This window comes from Rhinatrema bivittatum, chromosome 4, assembly GCF_901001135.1.
Source record: "Rhinatrema bivittatum chromosome 4, aRhiBiv1.1, whole genome shotgun sequence".
NCBI classification, from domain to species: Eukaryota; Metazoa; Chordata; class Amphibia; order Gymnophiona; family Rhinatrematidae; genus Rhinatrema; species Rhinatrema bivittatum.
Window position 1 is genome coordinate 5,657,872 of NC_042618.1, and position 26,902 is coordinate 5,684,773.

Here is a 26,902-nt window from a genome sequence, read left to right on the forward strand (position 1 = left end):
GTGCGTAGGTTGAGAGAACATTGCACAAATCTCATCTTTGGGTGAGTTTCCTCACTCCGAAGGTCAACAAATCTTCACAAGAGTGCACTGTTCTGTTTGTACGTTGCACTCTGAATGTCAAAGTGGCCCCTAACCCTTACACTAATACCTAAACCTCACCTCGAGTAGCTAGGTGGGCGTCCTATAGAGATATAAATACCTACCTAGTATGAAGCCCTTATAGCTAGTCTCTCTCTCCCTCCCTCCCTCTCCCCCAGTAGTTGTAGGTAGGAATTACAACAATTCTGGCACTTACCGCATAAAAGTTATCGCAGTCTGCAGTAATGTCTATGCGAAGCCCTAAGATAGCACACTTTGTGATAAACAGCCTGTTACCATAAAACATGCCCCTTTTCCTATCGCATGCAATATTTAGTGCATTTTGATAAATCCAGGCCTTAGTTAGAAAGATGAACAGTAAACTAAAAACATAAATCCATTTATGTAAAAGAATCATTTTGAAAAGAGAAATTTTACCCAATAAGGAAAGAGAAAACACACTCCGAGTAGTAAGAGATAATAAGAAGACAATTATATGGTAAAGCTTAGTTATATCCATGGGTTGCATAGACCCAAATATTTAATGCAATCCCCTGCCCACCTTAATGAGAAATCATCTGCCCACAAATTGCGTATTTTCTCCCCACTGGCAAAGCTTCAGACTTATCTAAATTCAACATAAGGCATGCCACATTCCCAAAACTCTAAATTCCTGTAGTGTCAAATTCAAAGAAGTTGTTGGTTTTGTTACATGGATGAAATGTCATCTACAAATGCTGCTGTTTTAAAATGTTGCTTCTCAATGGAAATTCAATGAACCTCTTTCTGTCCCCTAGGCAGAGTCCCTCAGTCCATGATATAGCTAATACATGGGGAAACCAACTCCCAGGGAAGGTGGGAGAGTCTCGTGAGGACTCGGGGAACACCTGTTACAGATAAGCAACTCTGCTTTCTTCTAGGACGAGCAGGATGGTGGTCCTCACACATGGGTGAATCCCTAGCTATAGGCTGTCCGAGCAGGACAATGTGGGAAACCGCACAGTGCTGAAGCACTATCTCCCTCCTTTGCCTGAGAGGCAGCCGACCCACCAGGGGTCCAGGCTGGAGAAGATTTACGCCTGCTGAAAGCAGGCGTAAATCTGGCAACAAAGGTAGGGGGGGTTTAGATAGGGCCGGGGGGGGGGGGTGGGTTAGGTAGGGGAAGGGAGGGGAAGGTGGGGGGAAGGGCGAAGGAAAGTTCCCTCCGAGGCCATTCCGATTTCGGAGCGGCCTCGGAGGGAACAGGCAACACGCACCGGGCTCGGCGCGCGCAGGTTGCACAAATGTGCACCCCCTTGCGCGCGCCGACCCCGGATTTTATAAGATACGCGGATTTTATAAGATACGCGCGTATCTTATAAAATCCAGTGTACTTTTGTTCGCGCCTGGTGTGCGAACAAAAGTACGCCCTCGCGCAAATTTATAAAATCTACCCCAAAAAGCTTTACAGATAGAAAACCACTGTACACAAAACACATTTCATTCATCCCACATTCACTCCTTAAAAAAGTCCTTTACAAAGCTGGACTAAAACAGTTGTCATATATATATATATATATATATATATATCATACAACAATAGTTGAAACATTGAAAATATCAATGTAAAACTTACAGTATTGCAAAAAACCTTTACATCAATGATGGAAAATAGAAACACGCTTTCACATCTGTTATAATGCAAACAGGAGCATACCGCATGTGAAAACATAGAAATTAATATACTTATGCTGGACATGTAAAACATGTGAATAAATATACCACTTGTCTTAACAGAACTATAACATATAAATATCTAACTCTTCATTTATCCCATCTGTCACATGTATTGTAGGATCTCATCCTATTTAAACTCATATGTAAATACCAATTATACTCAAGGGACCATGGTGATGGCCACAAACCGCAACTTAATCACTTCATGTACTAATAACAGGAAAAACCCCACATGTCCACTGTTGCTGATGGTCCTGTATGCATCCTCTGAAGTTCTCATTGATATCCACAATGTTCCACTTGCAATACGAATGGGTAATTGGATTCCGTCCTTGAATAATGGGCACTAATAACTGATTCCCTACAAGGGACCCTCGTTTCGCCACGACGGCTTCATCAGGGGAAGAGCCAACTCTACAAAGACAAAAATGCACTACACATAAATAACTTTCTTAACTGAATTGTCAGACCAACAACAAAAAACCAAGGACTAACCTGGCACACTGCTCATTGCCAATTCTTTCAACAACGCAAACGAACACCCACAGACAAATTACCGTTCATCCACAAATATCTCCTACAAAGAAAAAACACAGAAGTTACCACAATATCTCTATACCGAAACCACTACCCTACTCTTATACCAAATATTTTTACAACAAGAAGCTTACCTTCAAATTTGCAATCAACGATTGCCATTCTTCCAAACTTTTACCCTTCTATAGTTGTAAGGATATCCACAAATTCTTCTATCTTATGTCAAGTTTGCCACTCCCAGGAAGGTCCACAGCTGCTCCGGACCATCAATGCTTCTTTTCCCGGCGGACCCCCCTCTGTAAACTCAGCAGCAATTAACTCTTCCGACCCTGACATGGGCCACCGGTACCGTTACAGGGCTTGCACAAGTGCTCTAAAGTCCCCTGCAGCAGGTCCATACCAGCTCTCAGCAAAATAAATGCAAAACACAGTTTGCATCACCAAACAGTCCTTTTTATAATTCCAACTGGAACACCACAGTAAGTCCCCAAACTCGCAGTTCATTGGGGAAACACCTCTGCCTGGCTCCCTCAGCCAGCAAAACACCGCCCTGCTTGGCAGCAGCACAACTCTCCCCAACTCCCCTTCGTTGTGCTGCAGATCTCCTCCCACGAGAAGCTCAGCTTTTCTTCTGCCTCCAACTCTCCTATAATCATGGGTTCAGGTGCCCTGCACAGCTGCATACTCAGACTTCTCTTGCTCTCATTGGCTGATCTGAGGCTCCCGGAATCTGGGAACTGTAGTCTTTTGGCGGCTTGCAGGCACCTTCTGCTGTCTAACTCGACTCCGGGCTCTCTTATGAGTGACCCTGTAACAGGGGCGCTGCTTTTGCTTGTGGTAGCTTGCAAGCAACTCTTTCCCTATTCAGGTTCGGACACGGGAGTCCTGGGTCATGCGACAATTGTCCATTGCTGGGAAAGTATATGCAGTCATGGCTGGGTGCTTGGCAATCTGTTCCAAGATCACACTGGACCATAAGGAAAGGAAAGAAAACAGTTGCAGCTCTAGAAAAACTCACAAGAACTGTGAGAATAGGGCAAAGCTGAATACCGTGACACACAGCTTCGCAACTACACGGCTCCGCGGAACAAAAGAGACTGAGGGATTCTGCCTAGGGAGCAGGGTGATAACTACAGCTGCACGTGCTCAGTATTTATTTATTTATTTATTTATTTATTTAAAAGCTTTTATATACCGAAGATCATGTACAAGTACATATCGCTTCGGTTTACAGATAACCAGAATTAGAAATACCATGGGCATGGTGTACATGGAACAATAAACATTAAACAAATAATACAAATATAAATGATATAATAATAGTAAAAATGTTAATAATAATAATAAAATAAAAATCAATAAACTGTGAGCATGCAACAAACAGGGTAGACATTGAGTATGTGGTGCATTGAAGTATTATGCATGGAGAACATTAAATATGTATGTTACAGTTAACGTAGCATATAACTTATTTTTTGCCTGGTAACTTTAGGTGAAGGCCTAAAGTAGTAGTGCATGTTCGAGAGTTCTAGAATCTTTGAGATCAAAGATCCGGGCCGGGCTCCATCCTATGATGTCACCCCTTATGTGTGAGGACCAGCATCCTGCTTTTCCTCGGAGAAAGTGCAATTAGACGAGTAAATCCCATGGACAATTCAATGGCATATATTGTAGCAATTTTCAAAAGCCCACTTACTCGAGTTACACCCAGATTTACTCGAGTAAATGCTTTTTAAAATCAGTCCCCAATTCTTCTGCGGTTCAGAATCTCATCATTGCCTCAGAAATCTGTTTATAGATAGTGGTGAGCTTCTCATGTGTTTCTTCAATTTTCAGGTACACTCTCTCAAACTTGTCTTCCAATGCTACTACAATGGCATCTGCTACCTCTTTTTTTTTTTGTAGGTCTCGAAGGGATGAAGTGGAAGCCTCTTCTGCTTTGTCAGCCACCTTGGTGTCCCCCGTTTTCACCAGGGCTTTCTTTTTCTTTGTAGTTCTAGTAGTGATTATTTTGGCAATTAATCCAACAGAGGTAAAGATCCCTTATTGAGAACGTCCAGGAGGAGGTATTGTAAAAAAATTAAATGACTCTCCAATTAAAACTGCAGAAAATTGACCAAAAGAGGTAGAGGCCCCAGGTGCAGGTCACCTCACTACATCACGTGGCTCCGGCTTTGTTTCTTATGTTCCCTCTTGTAGTTTTCATTCTGCTCATAGGCAATACTCATCTGAACCACCAGTTAAATAGGCTCAACTGTGTGCGACAAGAAATCGTGTGTTATAGGTGGTGGGCCCTGTTCTTTAGAATGCCTTGCAAGCAGTTGTAGGCTCTCTTGTTTCAGGAGGCCTTTTCTTAGGATTGTGGCTGAGTGTTTTAGAGTTTTGTATTTTATAAGCATTTGCCGAGCATGAATTATTTATATCTGTTGTGTATTTTTTAATTTTATGTTATTATTATTGTTGTTTTACATTTCATTTTTGTTATCTGCTTAGCATGGCTGGTCTGCTGCAGGAGAAAAATAAGTACTTTTAAGTAAATAAGTAAATGAATAAATAAACCTCCACAGTATCTGCCCAGCTGATTGAGGAATGTGGGCTGGCAGCAGCCCAGGCCTGAGGTGGGTTGTGGTGACTTCTGAAGTTGACCACCAAGGCAGTTGGGAGAAGTCTGCAGATGTACTGCAGCCTCCCTAATACCTGGCCAACTGCTCTGTTATGAAAATATGAAATGCAGCATGAACTGAAGAGAGACACTGAGTAGAGAGATGTGCAAAAAATCATATGCAGGACCGTAATAAATTGTGCACACATTGAATTCCAAATACATGAATATGGAAGAAACACTACATATTCAGGCCAAAAAAGAAAGGAGACCTAACAAGAAAACCAAAAGAGGCAGCAACAGAGTCGAGAAGTGGTTATGCAAGCATTTGGAAGAAAGTGTATTAATTAAAGGAAGATAAATCCTAAATGTTGTGACCTCAGGATGACTGCTCACAGGCTGCCACAGTTTTGGCTTGGTTGGGGCTCTGCGCACAGCTGGAGGGGACACAGGCTTGGGACTGGGAAGTTAAACCCTGCATTCCAGATTGCTTAAGGCTGTGCTAAAAATGGTTTATTTGTCTTTTATCCTTGAAACGATTTCAAACAACATTTAAGGAAGAAGGCAGATCCTTGCCAACACTGTCATAAATATTCCTCAGTCTGCAAGGAGTTTGAAGATGATTAGAGACTTGTTACATGATAATTTGATAAAAGTTCATTCCAGACAGCGTCAACGACAGAGTGCCAGCTTTGCTCTAGGTTTCTCCCCTAGTGTCTGCTCCTGTCCTATTTCCTTTTAATGTGACTGAGCACGGTCTATGGATTTCTGGGGAAGTAGAAAATTTGGTCTAAAGTCCCGAGCTACTGAACACACAGATTGCTGCTGAAATAAATTCTCATCTGGATTTATTCAGAAAAATAGGCAAAGTATGACAAGATCCGTTACCAGCAGGGGCGGATTGTGGGAAAATAGTGGCCCGGGGGATTTTTCTCCATACTGGCCCATGGGTACACATACAATATAATTTACATATATAATTTACATATATATGTACACACCCCTATATTTCGGCATGGTCCTCCCGTATCAACACAGTACTATTTGCCAAAATTCAAAGAATAACAACCCCACCTATGAAAAAGAATACCACAAATATTACACCAGAATCTAAAATATCAATACACCTCCTATCAGGAAAACAGAACAGGCCAAGCTACTACAGATCCCTACAGAGAAACCACATGCTAAAAGAATGCTTCATCTCAGTCTTTGCATGCAGAACATAAACTCTCACCAAATACAGAATAAAGCCACATAAAGTATAAACAGAAATGTGCAGACAAAAACAAAACTGTAAAACATATCACGCCAGACTCTATACAGTGCAACAATGGTGTTGTGTTCTGCGCCCGTAGCTGTCCACTGGCGCGGCCCCCTACCTCAACTGCGGCAGCTCCTAGGAATATGGGTAGAGACAAGTAGCTCTGACTGATGAGCTACAAGTCTCAAACATGATAGAAAAAACTGCTCCCAATCTCCAAAAAGATCCAGATACTCTGGTCTTTTAGCAGAGAACTAAAAACAATAACCAAAAAAAGTCCTTTTACTGAGTGCTGTTAAAGCCAGTGATTACACAGCGCGTTCAGTCGGGAGGACTTACCAGACCAGGGTGTCTGAACCTATTTGAGCATTTAGACTCTGTTTCTGGTAGCGACACTCTGCCAGCTGCTACGAGTCAACTACGATATACTTACTTCCCTTAGGCCCCAATTCATGAAGGTACATAGGAAGGAAAACTTTAAAACAGTGGCATGCATGTATATGGGCACGCAGAGATCTGCTCCTGTATTTTACAACCTGCGTGTATATACAGATGTGCTCAGAAGTTTACATACCCCGGCAGAATTTGTAAGATGGCCAGCATTTTAAGAAAACATGAGTGATCAGACAAAACACGTCTGTGATTTTTAATATGTTTAAAATAAAACTATTATGCATCACAGAATAGCACAATCATTAAACAAACCATAGCAATAAAGAAAATAATAAAAAAGTTCTTAATTTTGTGTAATGTAGGGCCGGGTGTGCAAACTTCTGGAGCCTCGCTCCCCCTTTCATCCACACAATTTGTTGGGCCCCCACCCACCAAAGCTGGCTTACATTGTATATATATATATATATATATATAATCAGCTATTGAACCGTTTACCAAATAGCAGGCAACCACTCTGCCAGCCAGAAACTCAAAATTCCAGTTTGGATTCTCTTCAGGTTGCTAAAGGAGAAATCAGATACACAAAAACACAAAGAGAGGCAGATACCACACCACATCCAGGCAGGCACCTCACGGTAACAGCAGCACAAACTCCTTCCACTGCCAGACACATTGTGAACTAACAAAACCCTACAAAAAAAGACATAATCTATACAGCAAATCATAACGTAACAGTAGTAACACCAAGAACCCTACCTGTGAAAAAGCACAGGTAAATATTACACTGGGTCCCAGAATACACCACCCACTGGGGAAACAAAACAGACACTACATGCTAGCAGAATCTCTCACCTGGGTCACATTCACATAACAGAGGCAGTCCCTCATCAAATACAGAGTAAAGGATCCCAAATTAGAACAGCAATATGCAGACAAAAACTGAAACTGAAATCCCAAGAAGCCAGACTGTGTGTAACAATGGAAAATCAGAACCACCATGCCTCATAAAACAAACAACAAAATCAAGAAACATAAACATCAATAATAATAGTAAAACCATACATACTAATAAAAGAATAAATATTTCAAAACTATTTATTTATTTATTTATTTATAGTTTTTATATACCGGGAGTTCCTGTATACAATACATATCACTCCGGTTCACAATTAACAGAAGAACTACTGCCGGGGGGCAGTTTACATGGAACAAATCTTGGAACAAGTAAGAACAGTTGATCTAAATAAATAGGAAAAAACAAAACTAAATCTTGGAACAAAACTAAATCTTGGAACAAAACTAAATCTTGGAACAAAACTAAATCTTGGAACAAGTAAGAACAGTTGATCTAAATAAATAGGAAAAAACAAAACTACTGATGAATAGAATAAGTTCTATTAATTCAAGTCATATATATATATATGTATTTTTTTTAAATTTCCCAAGCAGCAATAAAATATTTCAAAACAGCACACATATCAAATAACACCCAATAATTAAAACTAAGGATTTAAAAAAAGCCCCTGCAGTCCACACCTGGGAACTTGATTTCCAGTTACCCTGAGACTGTTGAGGATTAGGGGGCCACCCAAACTTTATCCTCTCTTGCTCACACACACTCACATGCTGATTCTCACACACACACACACACACACATATATATATATATATACATATATACATGCATGCTCTCATACATATCCACACACTCTCATACACAGGCTCTGAATCCCTCTCCCCCTCCCCCCCAATGCACACAAAAGCTCTTACTCCCCTAGATTCCCTCATGCACAGACAGGCTCTCACCCACACAGACCCTCAGGCAGGCATCCATTCATTCTCTCTCTCACACATACACCACACACAGTCCAAACCCCAGGCAGGCACCCATTCTCTCTCACACACACATAAATCAACCACCCGGCAGGCACCCATTCTCTCACATATACATATACACACAGACAGACCCCCAGGTAGGCACTCATTCTCTCACACACACAGACGGACCCCCAGGCAGGCACCCATTCTCTCACATACACACAAGCTCCCATTCACACACACACACACACATTGAATGCAGATCCCCTCTCTTTGTTTTACTGGCAGCCTCTGAGCCTCTCTCATTCCTGTTGCCGCTGTCACCCCCTCTGCGTGGCTGTTAGGGAGGAGCCGATCCCTTGTCACTACTTCTGGCACTGCCCATTCTGTTGCCTCCGCCTCTGTGCAGGCCCCGCAATATTAAAAATTGGTGGGACTAGCACTTCCTCTGTGCGGATATCATGCATTGCGAGATCAGCATAGAGAAAGTGCTACTCACAAATTCTAATACCACGGGCCTGCACAGATGGGGTGTCCTTCTCTGCTCAGCCGCTGGTGGGTACACGGCCTCTGTCTCTTCCCCCATGGTACACCCTTTGTGACCCCTGGATTCTTTCATTTGCGCACCTTGCTGTAATGCCCCCCTTTTGCATCAATGAGGGCTTGCGGTCTTTTGTGATAGTTGAACTTGAGGCCCTTTATTTTCTCATGTGGCAAAACTGCCCATTCCTCTTGGCAAAAAGCCTTCAGATCCTGTAAAGTTTTTGTTTATCTAGCATGAGCTGCATGTTTGAGTTCTCCCCAAGTGAGATCAAGAGACTGCGATGGCTACTCCAAAACCTCCACTTTCTTCTGCTGCAGCCACTGAAGGGGTGACTTGGCCTTATGTTTCGGATCATTGTCATGCTGGAAAGTCCAAGTGTGCTCCATGCGCAGCTTCTTGGCTGATGAATACAAAGTCTCCTCCAATATTTTCTAATAAGATGCTGCATACATCCTGCCATCAATTTTGACTAAATTCCCTGTGCCGCTGTAGCTCAAGCCCCTCTCCCCCAAAACAGCAGAGATCCACCTCCATGCTTCACGGTAGGGATGTGTGTTTCTCTTCATAGCGTTTATGGTTGTGATCATAAAGTTCAATTTTGGCCTCATCACTCTGTTGCGTAGGAGGTGGATCCTTGGGCTGAGGTGGGGTTGACGCAACCTGTAGGTGAGGGTGTATGGGTCCCCACCGTCAGCAGGTGGAGTGGGCTGAAGCTGGAGGCCACTGGAGCTTCACTTATACCAGCCCACGTTCCCCTCGGGTTGAGCCTTCGGGTGCCGGGGCCGGCAGGACTTAGGTGGGCCTCAAGGTTGAGTATAGGTAGGAGATGGTTCAGCCCAGAGTCAGCAGCCAGCAGGTGGCGTGGTCCTATCCTGGATGGGATGTGGAACAGGAACTCAAGCACCAAGGGACAAGAAGGAACTGAAGGTGCCTGAGCAAAGGAAGGCTGAAGCATTAATAGTCTGCGTCCAGAGGATAGGGACAGAGGCGTCACTGTCAGAGTTGAATGGAAGCTGGCGGCACTTGGAAGGTGTACAAGCAACGTGGAACTTTGGACTCAAGAAAGTCTGAGGCGAAGTCATTCGTAGCAATGGTCAAGGCACGGAGAAGGCAGGCGTGGTCAGACGTAGCAATGGTCAAGGTACAGAGAAGGCAGGCATGGTCAGACGTAGCAATGGTGAAGGCAGGCGTGGTCAGATGTAGCAATGGTCAAGACACAGAGAAGGCAGGCGTGGTGAGACGTAGCAATGGTCAGGTTTGGAGAAGGCAGGCAAGGTCAGGCGTAGCAGAGGTCAGGCTTGGAGAAGGCAGGCGAGGTCAGGCATAGCAGAGGTCAGAATCAGGTAGTCGATCCAGTAGACAGATGAGACGAACACAAGGAACAGGAACCAGGAATCACAGGAACAAGACAAGCACAAAGAACTCGGAAACCGGAACAGGAGACCAAGGTGACCTGTTTCAAAGGCAACGCTGAGGAGCGCTGCCTGAGCTTTTATATTTTGAGGGAATTGATGTCAACATCCGGGTCCGCGGCCAGGTTCCCGCCATGGGCCCTTTAAAGGTTTTTCTGGTGCACGCGCCTAGGAAGGGGTGCAGTGCTGCCGGCGGTGTCTGTCCACGAACCCCGCAGAGAGGCCCGAGGGATGGAGGCATCCTGGATGGAGGTCCCGGAAAGCGGAGCAAGACTGGAGGAGCTGGTGGAAGTCTGAGGTCGAGACTGGCGGCCCACCGCCACCAGCGATGAGGAGCTGGAACCTGAAGCTTGTGTAGAGAGATGAGAGGGCTGCATCGTGGGGCTGCCCTGGAAGCAAGCGTAACAGTACCCCCCTTTATGCCCCCCTCCTGGAGGTCTGGGTTTGCCCGGATGGGCATGATGGAAACTCAAGAGGAGGATCTTGTCCAAGATGTTGCGAGCAGGCTCCCACGAATTTTCTTCGAGTCCATAACCCTCCTAAGAAAGGAGGTACTCCCATCGGCGGCCTCTACGGAGGACGTCCAGCACTTTATGGACCTCATACGTGGTATCAGTCTCTGCCACCAAAGCAGGTGGCTCAGGGACCTTCCGGGTAGGCCAGGACAACACTACAGGCTTAAGCAATGAAACGTGAAAGGTAATATGTATACCCAAGGAAGGAGACAACCGGAGCTGGTAAGTCACAGGTCCGATGCGTCCGGTAATCAGGAACGATCCAATGAATCTTGGAGCAAACCTCTGCGAAGGAATTCGGAGTCTAATATACTTGGTACTCAACCAGATTTTCTGGCCAGGAAGGAATTCAGGAGCTGTGCGATGATGACTGTCAGCAGTTCTCTTGGCCTGGGAAGCGGTCTGGCGCAGGCGAAGATTCGTCTGTTCTCACAATGTTTTGAGAGTATCTGAAGCAGCCTGTGCCACAGGAGATGGCATGGAGAGAGGTATGGGTAGTGGTGGTCAAGGTTTTTTTCCCATAGGCTATAGAGAATGGTGATGTTCCAGTAGCTGTGGCGGTGTGAGAGTTGTGGGAAAACTCTGCCCAGGATAAGAGGTCCGACCCGTTTTCTTGTTGGTTACTGATATAGGCCCGCAGGAACGCCTTCAGGGAGCAGTTCATCCGTTCAGCCTGCCCGTTGGCTTGGGGGTGATAGGCAGTCGTGAGGCCAATGTTAATACCGAACTTTTGGCAAAGGGAGCGCCAATATCTGGCGACAAATTGAGGACCTCGATCAGAAACAATATCCACTGGTAGGCCATGCAGTCTAAAAATATGATGAAAAAAGAAACGTGCTAGCTCTGGTGCATATGGTAGGCCCGGTAGAGGTACAAAATGGGCCATTTTTGAAAAACGGTCTATGGTGACCCATATCATGGTATTACCCTTAGAAGGGGGCAGATCCACGACGAAATCTGTAGATAAGTGAGTCCACAGTTCCTCGGGTACTGGAAGTGGTTGTAAAAGTCCCTAAGGTCGCCCGACTGGGGGTTTTTGTTGTGCACACACATTACAGGATTCGACGTATGCCTTAGCGTCGGAGACCACAGTAGGCCACCAGAAAAACCTCTGGAGCAGTGCCACTGATCTCGCACATCCTGGGTGGCCGGCAAATATGGAATCATGTGCCCAGTGAAGAACTCTTTCCCAGAGTCGTCGGGGCACCATGGTTTTCCCAGTAGGAACTAGATGGGTAGCAGACAAGGAAATACAAGCTGGGTCGATGATGTGAGTTGCTCTTCGGGGATGTCTTCAGGTTCAAAAGACCGGAATAAGGCATCTGCCCGCAGACTCTTATCCACAGGGTGGTAGCGGAGCTCGAAATTAAACCTTGAGAAAAAATACAGCCACAAATTGAACCAGTTTTCTTAGCAAGGAGTCCGAACGTTCCCATAGAAGGGAAGCCCAGGCCAGGGCCTTCCCTTCGAGGTGAGACAGGATAAACGTAACCTTGGTCAAGTTGTCCTTGAAGACAGAAGGCTGCAGAGCAAATTGCATATAGCACTGGTTTATGAACCCTCTGCAGAGCTTGGAGTCACCGTTGAAACATGGAGGTGCTGGAAGTGCCAACAAGGCACGTGGTGAAGAAGGAGGTGGCTGTGGAGGAGGAGAAGCCGAGTCATTGACGAAAGCGTTGACCTGGGAATGAAGACGATCCATGAAGAGGCCAATGCCTTGAGGAATGGCTACTGTTCTTGCACCTTGGAAGCCAGTCATGGGATGGCCTGGAAGGCACGCGGCTCCACCGAATCCATAGCCTTTGCAGGCCTGCGATACTTTAGGGAATGAAGGGTGGGGGGCCGAAACGGGGGGCGGGCCTGCACTAGCTGGCAGCGATCCCACCGTCGCGGTGCGATCGCTGCCTGTTTCGCACCCAATAGCGCCACCATAGAAGGTGTAGCTATTGGCCCACAAACATGTCAAATTATGCATCACCACATGGTGCTTCAGCGTTCCTCACATTGAGGACCCAGTTGTTTAGTTAATCTTTTGTTAATCTTTTCTTCTTAGCTGCCTCTTGTTACCCCTCTCTCCCAGTTTGCCTTTCCCTGTTATAATGTAACTTCCAAACTTGATTCGTTCTATGTAAACCGGTATGATGTCCACAACTAATACCGGTATATAAAAATGTTTAAATAAATAAATAAATATTGGGCACGAACTCGGACGCGAAAAGGGCCTTACCTTTTCGTCGTCCACGGCGTCTTCGCGGAATCGGCCCCGGTGACGCCCCGACTCCTCCTCTTGCGGGGCCGACTCCGCCCCCATTTTGGTATTGCACACGATAAGGGACATTTCGCGTGTGAAACATCCCTTATCACGTGCGATCCGATTAGAAAATGAGGCCCTAAGAGTAGCAAATCACCTGGACCGGATGTTATGCATCCTAGGGTTTTGAAGGAACTCAAAAATGAAATTTCAGATCTATTACATAGAAACATAGAAACATAGAAATGACGGCAGAAGAAGACCAAACGGCCCATCCAGTCTGCCCAGCAAGCTTCACACATTTTTTCTCTCATACTTATCTGTTTCTTTTAGCTCTTGGTTCTATTTCCCTTCCTCCCCCACCATTAATGTAGAGAGCAGTGATGGAGCTGCATCCAAGTGAAATATCTAGCTTGATTAGTTAGGGGGTAGTAGGGGTAGTAACCGCCGCAATAAGCAAGCTACACCCATGCTTATTTGTTTTAACCCAGACTATGTTATACAGCCCTTATTGGTTGTTTTTCTTCTCCCCTGCCGTTGAAGCAGAGAGCTATGCTGGATATGCATCTAAAGTGAAGTATCAGGCACATTTGGTTTGGGGTAGTAACCGCCGTAACAAGCCAGCTACTCCCCGCTTTGTGAGTGTGAATCCTTTTTTCTTCTCCCCTGCCGTTGAAGCTATGCTGGGTATGCGTGAAGTATCAGTTTTTCTTCTCCCCTGCCGTTGGAGCAGAGAGCTATGCTGGATGTGCATCGAAAGTGAAGTATCAGGCACATTTGGTTTGGGGTAGTAACCGCCGTAACAAGCCAGCTACTCCCGGCTTTGTGAGTGCAAATCCTTTTTTTCCACATTTCCTCTTGCTGTTGAAGCTTAGAGTGATGTTGGAGTCACAGTAACCATGTGTATGTTTATTGAATAAGGGTATTGTGTCCAGGCAGTAGCCATCATTCTGGCGAGTCACCCACTCTTCATTGGCGGCCTCTTGACTTTATGGATCCACAGTGTTTATCCCACGCCCCTTTGAAGTCCTTCACAGTTCTGGTCTTCACCACTTCCTCCGGAAGGGCATTCCAGGCATCCACCACCCTCTCCGTGAAGAAATACTTCCTGACATTGGTTCTGAATCTTCCTCCCTGGAGCTTCAAATCGTGACCCCTGGTTCTGCTGATTTTTTTCTTATGGTAAAGGTTTGTCGTTGCCTTTGGTCATTAAAACCTTTCAAGTATCTGAAAGTCTGTATCATATCTCCTCTGCTCCTCCTTTCCTCCAGGGTGTACATATTTAGATTCTTCAATCTCTCCTCGTACGTCATGCGATGAAGATCCTCCACCTTCCTGGTCGCCCTTCTCTGTACCGCTTCCATCTTGTCTTTGTCTTTTTGTAGATACGGTCTCCAGAACTGAACACAGTACTCCAGGTGAGGCCTCACCAAGGACCTGTACAAGGGAATAATCACTTCCCTTTTCTTACTTGATATTCCTCTCTCTATGCAGCCCAGCATTCTTCTGGCTTTTGCTATCGCCTTGTCGCATTGTTTCGCAGACTTCATATCATTAGACACTATCACCCCAAGGTCCCTCTCCTGCTCCGTGCACATCAGCCTTTCCCCCCCCATCGAATACAGTTCGATGGGGGGGGAAAGTTAGTTAGTTAGTTAGTTAGTTAAAATTTGTAACCTATCATTAAAATACTCATTGTACCTGAAGACTGGAGGGTGGCCAATGTAACCCCAATATTTAAAAAAGGCTCCAGGGGCGATCCGGGAAACTATAGACCAGTGAGCCTGACTTCAGTGCCAGGAAAAATAATAGAAACTATTTCAGAGCATATAGAAAGACATGATTTAATGGAACAGAGTCAGCATGGCTTTACCCAAGGGAAGACTTGCCTCACAAATCCGCTTCATTTTTTTGAAGGGGTTAATAAACTTGTGAATAAAGGTGAACAGGTAGATGTAGTGTATTTGGATTTTCAGAAGGCATTTGACAAAGTTCCTCATGAGAGGCTTCTAGGTGGTGATGTCCTTTTGTGGATTACAAACGGTTTAAAGACAGGAAACAGAGAGTAGGATTAATTGGACAATTTTCTCAGTGGAGGGGAGTTGACAGTGGTTTGACAGTGCTTTTCAATATATTTATAAATGATCTGGAAAGGAATATGATGAGTTTGCAGAAGATACAAAATTATTCAGAGCAGTTAAATCACAAGCGGATTGTAATACATTACAGGAGGACCTTGCGAGACTGGAAGATTGGGCATCCAAATGGCAGATGAAATTTAATGTGGACAAGTACAAGGTGATGCATATAGGGAATAACAACCTGTTAGGCTCCATATTATGAGCAACCACCCAGGCCAGTCCTTAATACCTCAAGCGTGAGGAGATTCTGATGCAGGATTATGTTTAACTCTTGATGATCCTATTCAATTTTATCACACAGAGCAATGTAAAAGCAATGCTGAAGGATGCTCTATAGGTGAAAAAATCCCCTACCTGGGGTTTTTAATGGAAGTCAGCGTGTTGACCAAAACCTGATTAATTAAACACCTCTAATGGCAGCTGTAGCACTGGCACAGTAGAAACAGTCTATGGCATCCAGGTGAAGGTAAACAAAAACACAGGTTGATGAATACAAAGTTTAAGATCAGATTCATCCATTCATTGAAATATTTTACAAACAGCCTCCAAAGGAAAGAGCTCAATTAAGGGGCATGTCACTAGAGGGTTGCAACTTGTTGCGACCATCGGTCTTTGATAGCTTCGCCCCGCCTACCTCTCACTACTTGCGGCTCCTCCAGCTCACCTCGGACTACTGGCTGCTGCGACGTCTGTTTGCCGTCCTCTCCGGCGTCCCCGGACCGGCTTTGGTGTTGCCTCCCGCTATGCTCCTCCAAGGTACCTTAGGGCGCGCGTGCGCACACCGCCCTCATCTTTATTTCCACGTTGGCGTGAACCTCAGGGGCGTCCCCCTGATATGATGTCACGCTGCCCAGATATTTAAGCCTACAGTATTTGCTAGCTCATCTTCTTCACCTTGCATCGGAGTTACTTCACTCTGGAGGTTATTTCACTCCTGCCTGCCAGAGCTCCGACAGGTCTTCTTCTTTGAGCTCCTCATCGTTTCGTCTTCATGTCATGTCATGTCAAGTCTTCGTGCCTGAGATCCTCATCCTGGTGTCTCGTCTTGATCTTCTGCTTCCTGATGTCCCAAGTTCCTTGGTGTCTTGCTCCTGTGTCTTCAGTGCTCCTGAGCCTTCTGGTCCTGTCAGGCCTTGCTTCCTCGGATGATGTTTTTCCCGAGTGTGGAGTGGCCTGCAGGTGGAATTCGTTCCTGTGCTCCTGAGCAGTCATGTCCTGCCAGCCTTTGTGGAGCTCCGGATGACTTATGGCTCCGTCGTCGAAGTTCTGCCTCGGCTGGATTCTTCCCTGCACTTGTCCCGCTCTCTGCATGGTCTGTGACCAGCCTCCTCAGGCTGCATAGGGCGCTCAGTGGGACAGGGTGGTCCGCAACCAGCCCATTGGGTCTGCCCGTGAAGGTGGGCTGAGTAGGGCGCCCTGAGAGACAGTGCCAATGTCGTTCCGCCCAATTTCTCGTCTTGTCTGGACTTCGTCAAGTTCCTCGTCTCTGATGCCGTCGCATCGACCCTGGTCCGGGATGCCGTTGCATCGACCCTGGTCCGTGATGCCGTCCGCATCAGCCTTGGTGTCATGTCTTCAACCCTTGTCTGCGATGCAGTTGCATCAACCTTGGTGTCATGTCTTCATGTCAAGGCCCATCTGCCCTCGGCTTCAGGCCAGGCCTGCTGTTCCATGCTGATCCAAGCGGCAGGTCCGAAAGGGCTCGGAATGGTCAGAGGACCAATCAACTTCCAACATCATGTTGTTTGCCTTGGGAGCTTGCAGGCCTGGCAGAGGGTAAGACCGTCTGCCATGCTGGAACACGCCATCAACCCTTGGTTCGGTCCTGGATTCATCGGGGGTCGGGCTGAGGCCCAAGGGCACACTAAACATCCCCCGTATCTAACACTAAAGGCTAATTAAACTCAGACTAAAAAACTCTGCCAAATTAGTTTTAGCAATAAGCTTGAGAAAACAGATGTCTTCAAGTCTTTTTTAAAGGTTTTATGACATGCTTGATATAGATGGATCAATCTAAATATCGTTTCTTATCCGGCTATGTTAGCTGCATAAGTAGCTCCTTCCCAAAATGCCCATTTCCCGTCCTCCACTTAGCCCGGTAATAACTATTTAAATAGGTATTTATCCGGGTAAGTGGTGGCCCCTAAATGCGGCCAGATATTCAGCCACCATCGCTTAGCCAGATAAGTCCTAACTCCATGCCGTTTTTTAAACCTGTTCTCTCAGGTAGTGTTATATATCTGACTTCTGTAGGTCTGTTATTTCTTAAATTGTGGCATGGTGCCCCAAAGTCAGTCTTGTACCGCAGATTGTAAGGTCACTGGTTAAATGTTTGTACAGAGTATGCTGTGACGTATTGCAGCATATCAGCGCCATAAATTTCCTGAGTAGCATGGCGGCTAAGTGTGATCTATTACACCATGCTACTGCAGCAACATTTCAGTTATAGACTGCACCACTGAAAATCAATGGAGCAACCCTTGAAAAAACTGCTACATCTGTAGGAGCATGTTGTATATGGGGCTGGGAGAATCCCCTACACAAAAACATTTACAGAATGGAAGACTTTTGTTGAAGGCAAAATCAACATTCCATTATTGATTCTGGTACGAGAAGCAGTCTGCCTGGGCTCAGTGGCATTGGTTTGATCCCCCCCTCCCCTCCGCTTCCCAGCTTCTGCTCCTTGGGACAGCTGAGGACAATATGAAAGTAGAATCTTTAATCTCTGGAGGAGGAAACCTTTGTCATCACTCAATGATGACACCTTGAAGCCAGACTGAGTGTCCACACATACTGGGTTCTGGAGAAAGCCATAGGAACATTAAGACTTGCCATACTGGGTCAGACCAGAGGTCCATCACGCCCAGTATCCAACAGTGGCCAATCCAGGTCACAAGTACTTGGCAGGATCTCAAAAGGTTGACAGAGTCCATGCTGCTTATCCCATATTTATGTCCAAGGACTATCTCTATAAGGCCAAGCTAGGTGGGGATTCACAAAAGACGAGAAAAATCCCTGGGTGGTTCTGAGTGAAGGCTTATGGTGCCGGTTCTTCTGGCCTCCCTCCCCTCCCAAAAGGAAAATTCCCTCTGCTTTGCAGTCATTGCTGACAAAACCCATGACAAGATGGCAGGTTTACTCTAAAGTAACTGGGATAGGAGATTAGGCGGGCTCCACAGTACTGCATCAGGAATGGGCAGGCTAGATGGGTGCTCCTTATCTGGCTACTCATTAGCTTGGATTGTAATGCACTGCATGAAACAGATAAACTGCTGCTACTTTCCAATTAGTCACACTCAGGGCTGAGGAGAGAGGAGGAGTCCAATTGTTCAGCATTGTTTGGCTGAAATGCAAAATTGTATCAGTGCAATCCTGGGAACCACTGTGGGAAAATAATCTGATAGTTTGAAGTGCTTTCTAGAATGAAGAGAAGTTTGCAGGCGGCCCTAGGAAACTGTGAATCCCTTGCACAGCCTGCTGCTGAAGCTGCGGATTCACCTCTGTTACTGTGACATGAATCTACCTCTCTCTGCTTCCCGAGGCTAAAGACTGCTAGTACAGCCCACGTCAGGCTAGCATCTGGGGGTAGAAAGCACATGCACACTTTAGCCTGAATTTTCACAGCTGATGCATTTTAATTTTTATTTACACCTATTAATCACCTCTATGAACCACATGAAGTGATTTACAAAATGTCAAAGTACACCTCTTCATTGAATACCAGAGAAATCCAATCCATAACATAAACAAATAACCTACCCCAGGCCAGTCCAACCCCAACAAATCACCAGATCCACCTGCTAAAATCCTCAAACAGCACAGAATAGCAACCCAAGCCTCACATTCACCATCATTCATTAATTGATTTTAACTAAACTCAGCCCCCTTCAGGCATAAGCCCAAATGAACTTTGACAGCCAGCCTTCCAAGGGAATGCGACTGGCATTCTCCACAACGAAGGAGCATGAACCAAAAAGGTCCTAAATCTCAACTGACACATCTTCATTACAGCAGATTCCGCGTTGGAACATACGGCATCACCCGAGTTTATAAATACTCGGGACCTAAGTCATTTACAACCTTAAATCTAATCCGATACGCTGTTGGCCGCCAATGTAACCAGAGCAACGAGGGAGACACATGTTTGGACGAAATGCACGTCTGCTTTAAAAAACAGCGGGTGTGCATGCACCCTGGTATCATGGATGCAAACATTTACACCTGCAACTTAGCTGCTGTGTGTATATATATATATATATATACACATAGCAGCTAAGTCCAACTTATATATAATCACAGTTTATTAGATTATGTTATCACAGTGATATCCCTCACGGCAAATAAGGAGAACACCGGCTTTGTGTCATGATTATTAAAATGTTACATTATAATAATTAATTTGAGGGATATCACTGTGATAACATAATCTAATAAACTGTGATTATAAGCAAGTTGAAAGGAGGAAAGTAATGCTGAAGTTAGGCTAACATAGTATGATTGGTATAGTATGGGTTATGAATGGTGTTATAGGGGTATAGTTTTTGATATGATACATATTAAAGGGTCCGTGTTTTTAGGTAAATTGTAATTTCTTGAATTGATAGAAAATGGAGAATATAATGTATATTTAATACTGAGATATGATCAAATTAATATATTTTTGTAACAATTTTTTGCAATTAATTTTGTGTGATAAATAACTTTATCTTAGGCCTGGATTTTCTAAGGTCACAGACCTTAGAGAATCCGGCGGTAATGGGGAGCGAAGCGGGCGGCGGACCTGCGAAAGCCGGCAGCCATCGCACCTCTGCGGTGCGATGGCTGCCGGCTTTCGCACCCAATAGCGCCATCGTAAAAGGTGGTGCTATTGGGCGCGCTACTGGCAGCAAAAAGGGTCCTTACCTTTTCGCCGTCAGCGAGGTCTTTGCGGCATCCGCCCCTACTCCTCCCCTTCCGGTGCCAACGCCACCCAGAACCCGCCCTGATCTAGGTATCGCACGCGAAAAGTACCTTTTCGCGTGCGATACGTTATGAAAATGACCCCCTTACTGACTAAAAATTTGTTTGAAATACGGAAAGTGCTTGTATCCCATAAATGTTTTCCCTTACCCCACTCCTGAGCACCTCTTCCTAGTGCATGTAAAAGTACACGTGAAGTCACTTCTGTTTGTACTTTTATGCACACGCCCTTCACCCCAAGCAATTTTCAAAAGGATCCATTTGAAGAAAACAGAAAAAAGCATAGGTATTTCCAAGTTAAATGTAAAACATTGATAAGACAGGCTAAAATAGAATTTGAAGATCCAAGATGGCTGCTACCTGAAGCAAGCGTGTGCGCCAGCGTCATTCTTTTTACCTGGTTCAAGTCTGATTCTTGTACAATGTCGCATTCAGCCTGTAAACGAAGGGCTAAGGAGAAGGCCTTCCCCACGGTCTCTTTGGAACCCTCTGTTTCGGGTCTTATGAATGCCCACATTTCACGCGGGATCCGATCGGGTGAGGCGTCTATGAGGGAGGGAGCCGGAATGGAGTCACCGGCTTCTCCACCAGACCTGTCGGTATCTCTATCCCCGATCTCCAGGGCTCCACTGGGAAATCCAGCAGCCACCAGGGATCGGGAAGCCCCGTCCAAGGAGCCGTTCACTGGAAGTGCTGACGACATCCTTAATTGAGAGGTCAGGTCTCCCCGAAGAAGATGGAGGAGAAGCTGGAGCAGGCCCGTTTGGGGTATAATTAATCAATCAATCAAGAGCAACTGCTCAATCGCTGAAATATGAGAATTATTCAAACTTCCAATACGACCTTATACATACTTATTGAATAAATATTGTAAGTGGTTTTTTGACACCTTTTCTTTGTATGATGTATGCTTGTGTTAAGATATTATGTATCAGTGATTTAAAAATTTATAAAGGAGTAGAGGGAAAGTTTCATATAAACTAGTTGGTGTCTCGGCACCACAGTTCTGTGGTTGTATAATCATTAACTGACCCCCTCCTCCTGTGAAAACTTTTTAGTGAAATAAAATGTTTTTCCTTCACCTATGTGTCCTCTTCCGTGCGAGCATTGAGCTTTTTTATATGCCAAAATCGTGCTAAATTTTAAACAGCTAAAAGCGCTCGATTATAAAACTGTAAAAGAGCAAAGTTCAGACTTCCCTGAATTGTGTTGGCGTACGCTATCCAATTTTCAACGCAAATCCCGACACTGTCTCGAGAGTCGCACATTCAAGCTCACAAGAGGTTTTTTTCATGAAGTTATCCAGATTCCTAGCAAATTGGCAGCTCCACAACGACATACACCCCTGAGGAAAGACTTCTCGTCTGAAACACTGATCGACAGTGTCGGGATTTGCGTTGAAAATTGGATAGCGTACGCCAACACAATTCAGGGAAGTCTGAACTTTGCTCTTTTACAGTTTTATAATCGAGCGCTTTTAGCTGTTTAAAATTTAGCACGATTTTGGCATATAAAAAAGCTCAATGCTCGCACGGAAGAGGACACATAGGTGAAGGAAAAACATTTTATTTCACTAAAAAGTTTTCACAGGAGGAGGGGGTCAGTTAATGATTATACAACCACAGAACTGTGGTGCCGAGACACCAACTAGTTTATATGAAACTTTCCCTCTACTCCTTTATAAATTTTTAAATCACTGATACATAATATCTTAACACAAGCATACATCATACAAAGAAAAGGTGTCAAAAAACCACTTACAATATTTATTCAATAAGTATGTATAAGGTCATATTGGAAGTTTGAATAATTCTCATATTTCAGCGATTGAGCAGTTGCTCTTGATTGATTGATTAATTATAGGTTTAATCGCTGCAGCAGTGGCATTGATTTGTTTCCGTTTGGGGTATAGCCAACTCATCTAAGGAGGTCTCTGATCAGAGCATAAGAACATAAGAAATTGCCATGCTGGGTCAGACCAAGGGTCCATCAAGCCCAGCATCCTGTTTCCAACAGAGGCCAAACCAGGCCACAAGAACCTGGCAATTACCCAAACACTGGGTATCAGTTTCTACCCCAGTATCAAGAGCTCTCTGACAAATCTCAGTACCCACCCTGGTGAGACTCAAGTTAATTACCTTGGATACTATCTGGGATGCAATTGTAAATCTGGGGTCTTCTATGACTTTGCAACTTAACCCTATAATTGATAAAGTTAATAATGTTGAATCTAAGGTTATGTTATTGGAAAAATCCAATGAATCCCTTCTCAAAGAACTGGAGGTAGTGAAACAAGAAATACTTAATTTTAAGCCAGTCCAGGAGCTATTGATTAAGGAAAATCACTTATTGCAAAACAAGGTTGAGAATGTAGAAAATGTCTTGCGTGGGAAGAACTTAAGTTTTATTAACTTTCCTAAACTTCCTCATATATCTGCAAAGGAAATGTTCAAGAAATATCTTGTGGACGTATTGAAAGTTCCTGAGATGGCAATACCTCCTGTATCTAAATTGTACTATTTACCAGCCTTTAAAAGAAGTGAGAATCAAGGGTCATCTCAAGGAATGGAGCTCATACCTCGTACACTGAATGTGTCTCAGCAGGTGGAAACCTCAGATAGTGTTTTGGTACAACCGGCTACAATGTTGGTCTCTTTTGCTGGATTGGGATTGGGTTTTGAAATTGTATTTTAAACATCGCTCTGAAGTTTTTTACCATCTGAATATAAGAATATATCCAGAAAATTTGAGGTCTATACAAAAAGAATACAGCAATTTTTGATACTTAGGCCCCTTTTGGAGCTTCTTTTGTTCTGAAATTTCATTGTAAATGTTGTGTTAAATATAAAGGCCTTTCTTATGTCTTCTTTTGTCCATCTCAGTTGACCTTTTTTCTCTGTGATAAACCCTTGGTGCATGCTGAGGATAGTAACACGGGTCAGGCTGATCTTCCTCCAGAAAGTTGAGTGCCCTAGTGATGTATAAGCCCACTGTTTATCACTGCTTCATATTTTGCTTGTTTTTTTCCCTTTATATTGAGAGATTTTTCCTTGAGTAGCTATTGGATCCTTTATTGCGGACTTTTGGGATAGAAGAACTAATTTGATATTTCTTTATTGTTTTGACTGCTTATTGTAATCTTCTGTTTCTCTCTCCCTTTTCTAATTCAAGATGTTTTCTTGATAATTTGTGGAAACTGAATAAATAAAATGTTGTGTTTCGCGGGCGCAGCCCCCTACCTCCTCCGACGACCAGGGCAGCGTCGGGGCCGACTGCCCTGCCCCGAGCTCCGCACCCCCGCGCGACGGCGCGGGCCTTCGGGCTGGCCGCCGGGATCGGAGCCGTCCATGCGAATTATTATCGGTCATTCATTCTCCACAAGCCTGAGCATAACATAAAAAATTAAAAATAAAAAAAAAAGAATGGGAAAAGAAGTTGGCCATAGAGACAAAAACTCATAATAAAAACTTTTAAAAATATACCTGAAGCAGGAAATCTGCGAGAGAGTCAGTTTGATTTTTAGATGATCGAGGGGATAAAGGGAGCACTTAGGAGAAGGCCATTGCAGAAAGACTAAATTAATTCTTTGCTTTGGTGTTTACGAAGGAGGATGTTGGGGAGATACCCATTCCAGAGATGGTTTTCAAGGGTGATGATTCAGATGATCTGACCTAAATCACGGTGAACCTGGAAGAGTAGTAGGCCACACTGACAAATTGAAGAGTAGCAAATCACTTGGACCAGATGATATACATCCCAGGGTTCTGAAAGAACTCAAAAATGAAATTTCAGACCTAGTACAAGTAATTTATAAACTCAGGCGCCAAACCTGCTGGCTGATGACATCTCATTGAGTCCTGGCGCACCAAACACCCCGCCCTCGATCGTGGAGGAAGCAGAACGAGAAGTGAATGTGAACAGCCGAGAGAAGCAGTCGAGTACTGCAAAAATCGGCAGTGCGAGAAGGAAAATAAGAGCTACCGGCGAGAGACCCACCGGGTTGGATGAAGGATCTTCCTCGGGAGGAAAAACTGCAGGTTGAGATCAGGGACTTATCAGATACGCGGGGAAGCCCTGCCAAACAACTTATGGAATCCGTTCCTCAAATGGAGAAGCTTAAGGTAATAACCCTCGACTCACTGTGGGGAGGCTTGAAAGATTTAGAGGCTGTAATTATAAATCTGACTAAAATAACTCTAGAAACAAATCAAATTTTCATAAAATGGATACTTCGGTTAAAGAACAAGAGGTTAAAATAGAGCAATTAACATGTAGAGTGGGGAAGCTTGAGGTGAATCAAAATGAAATACTTAGAGTGGAAGATATAAAGTTAAAGAAAACTGAAAATTTGTAAAACATGGGGAAATACTCAAATCTACGTATTTTGAACTTTCCTTATTCAGAGGTATCTCCTCTCGAGATGTTTAAAAAATACTTTATTCAAATTTTTGAATTGCCTAAGGAAATAATCTCTGTGTTTAATCGAATATACTATCTACCAGAAAGAGAGGAAAGAAAGTTTGAAAATCAAGACCAACAGACTCTGCGGATACAAGATAATTTGAATTTGTCTCAATTTTTGGAATTATCCTCAGTAATATTTGCTTCCTTTACTCTGATAACGGATAGAGATTTGGTGTTTAAGCACTTTGGGCCGGATTGCATGCATGTTATAAAACTGGGGGTCGGTGCGCGCAAGGAGTTGCACACTTGTGCATCTTGCACGCGCCGAGCCCTAGGGGAGCCCCGATGGCTTTCCCTGTTCCCTCCCCCCCACCTTCCCCTCCTTTCCCCTACCTAACCCGCCCCCCAGCCCTACCTAAATCACCCCTGACCTTTATTTTTCAAGTTGCGCCTGCCCCCGCCTAGAGGCCCTATGGAGGCTCTGGCCATGCCCCCGTCCTGCCTCGGACCTCCCCGCCCCTTTTTTCAAGCCCTGGGACATACACGCGTCCCAGGGCTTGCGCGCGTCGCCAGGCCTATGCAAAATAGGCTCGGCGCGCGTAACCCCCCTGTGCGCGTAAATCCAGCTGGATTTACACGTGTAGGGCTTTTAAAATCTGCCCCTTTATGCGCAGTAGGTTAAAACTGTTCTATGGAGCCAAAGTATGGATTTATCCAGACCTTTCAAGAACCACACAGGAGAGAAGGAGGAAATTCATTTCAATGAAAGCTGAAGTAGAGAAAAGAGGTGGAAAATTTATAGCTAAATACCCCTGCAAATGTATTTTAACTTATAAGGATAATAAGTATGTGTTCTTTGAACCAGCAGATTTGTATAAGTTTTTGGATGGACACCCGCAGCTGCAGGTAGTAACTGATTAAGGCTTGCTGCATTATTTGTATAGTTCACAGATATCACCAGCGTGCTAATGCCGTAAGGATAGTAAAGTAGTTTAATTTCCTTTGTCCGTTTTTTATACGCCCCAATTACCATAATGCTTAAAATATATTTATTTATTTAGTTGTTTTTATATACCGACATTCATTGGAGTATATCACATCGGTTTACATTATAACTGATGGAAATAGTAAGACTGACGTGTCTTACTATTGATACATTGTAACATTGAAAAACATAATAACAAAAACTAAGGAGACTTATTAATACATTATAACATATAGGCATTTAACTTAAGACTAAGGTGTCTTATTATTGATACATGGTAACATAGTAACATTGAAATATCAAAACAGTATGAGTTAATGACTTTGATTGCTGAGAGGATAGGATACTTGGATCTGCTATGGAGCATGGGAGGAGTGGTTAGATTAGACTGTGTGTTGGTAGGCTTTTTGGAATAGCCAGGTTTTCAGGTTGTTTTTGAATGATTGGGTGGAGGGTTCCAGTCTTAGTTGGGTGGGCAGCTTGTTCCAGAGGGATGGGCTTGCTACTGAGATGGTGCGCTTTCTGGTGGAGGTGAGGTGGGCTAGCTTTGTGTAAGGGATGGCAAGCAGGCCTGTGTTTTGAGACCGCAGGTTTCTCTGGGAGTCATGATGGTGGGGAGAGTCCTTTAGCCATTTGAGATTTTTATTGTTGATGGTTTTGTGCAGGAGTGTTAGGATTTTGTATTGTGACCTGTAGGTTATGGGAAGCCAATGGAGTTCTTTAAGTATGTTTACGAGAGATCTGGCTGCTGCATTTTGCAGAAGCTGGAGGGGTTTGGTGGAGGAGGCTGGAAGTCCAAGGAGGAGGGATTTACAGTAGTCCAGTTTGGAAAGTATGAGGGACTGTAGTACAGTGCAGTAATCGTGTTTGAATAGTAGGGGTTTGAGTTTTTTGAGGACTTGGAGCTTGTAATAGCCCTCTTTGATTGTTAGGTTTATGTGTTTCTTCAGGTTGAGTTCAGAGTCCAGAGTGATACCAAGGTCTTTTACTTCACTGGTGAATTTAATGTTTGGTTGTGTGGACGCGATGTCTTGGATGATCTTTGTGGTGGGTTTGTTTGAAATGTGTAGTATTTCTGTTTTTTTGTGGTTGAGTGTGAGTGATAAGAGGAGAGTCTCGGTGCTGAGAGATTTCCTGAATCCATGTTGGGTGGGGTACAGTATATTATGGTTTTCCAGGTATTCCAAGAGTTGGAGATTCACATGTTTTTCCATGATATGAATGATAGATTTGAGATGGGTCTGTAGTTGGCAGGGTCGGAGGGGTTCAGTTGTGGTTTTTTG

General features: G+C 44.4%; 1 protein-coding gene across 6 annotated transcripts in view; it reads right to left on the reverse strand.

Annotated features, from left to right (window-relative positions):
* Positions 1-26,902, reverse strand: part of CEP128 (centrosomal protein 128) — a 647,014-nt gene that overhangs the window by 92,289 nt on the left and 527,823 nt on the right. The window contains exon 22 of one of the 6 annotated variants that reach the window (XM_029597701.1): positions 23,501-23,613. The exons of the other annotated variants lie outside the window; for them this stretch is intronic. Coding sequence (XP_029453561.1) covers positions 23,599-23,613 — 15 coding nt within the window. The 3' untranslated portion in view covers positions 23,501-23,598. Of the gene's footprint in view, positions 1-23,500; positions 23,614-26,902 lie in introns of those variants that run through there. 6 annotated transcript variants of the gene reach the window in all.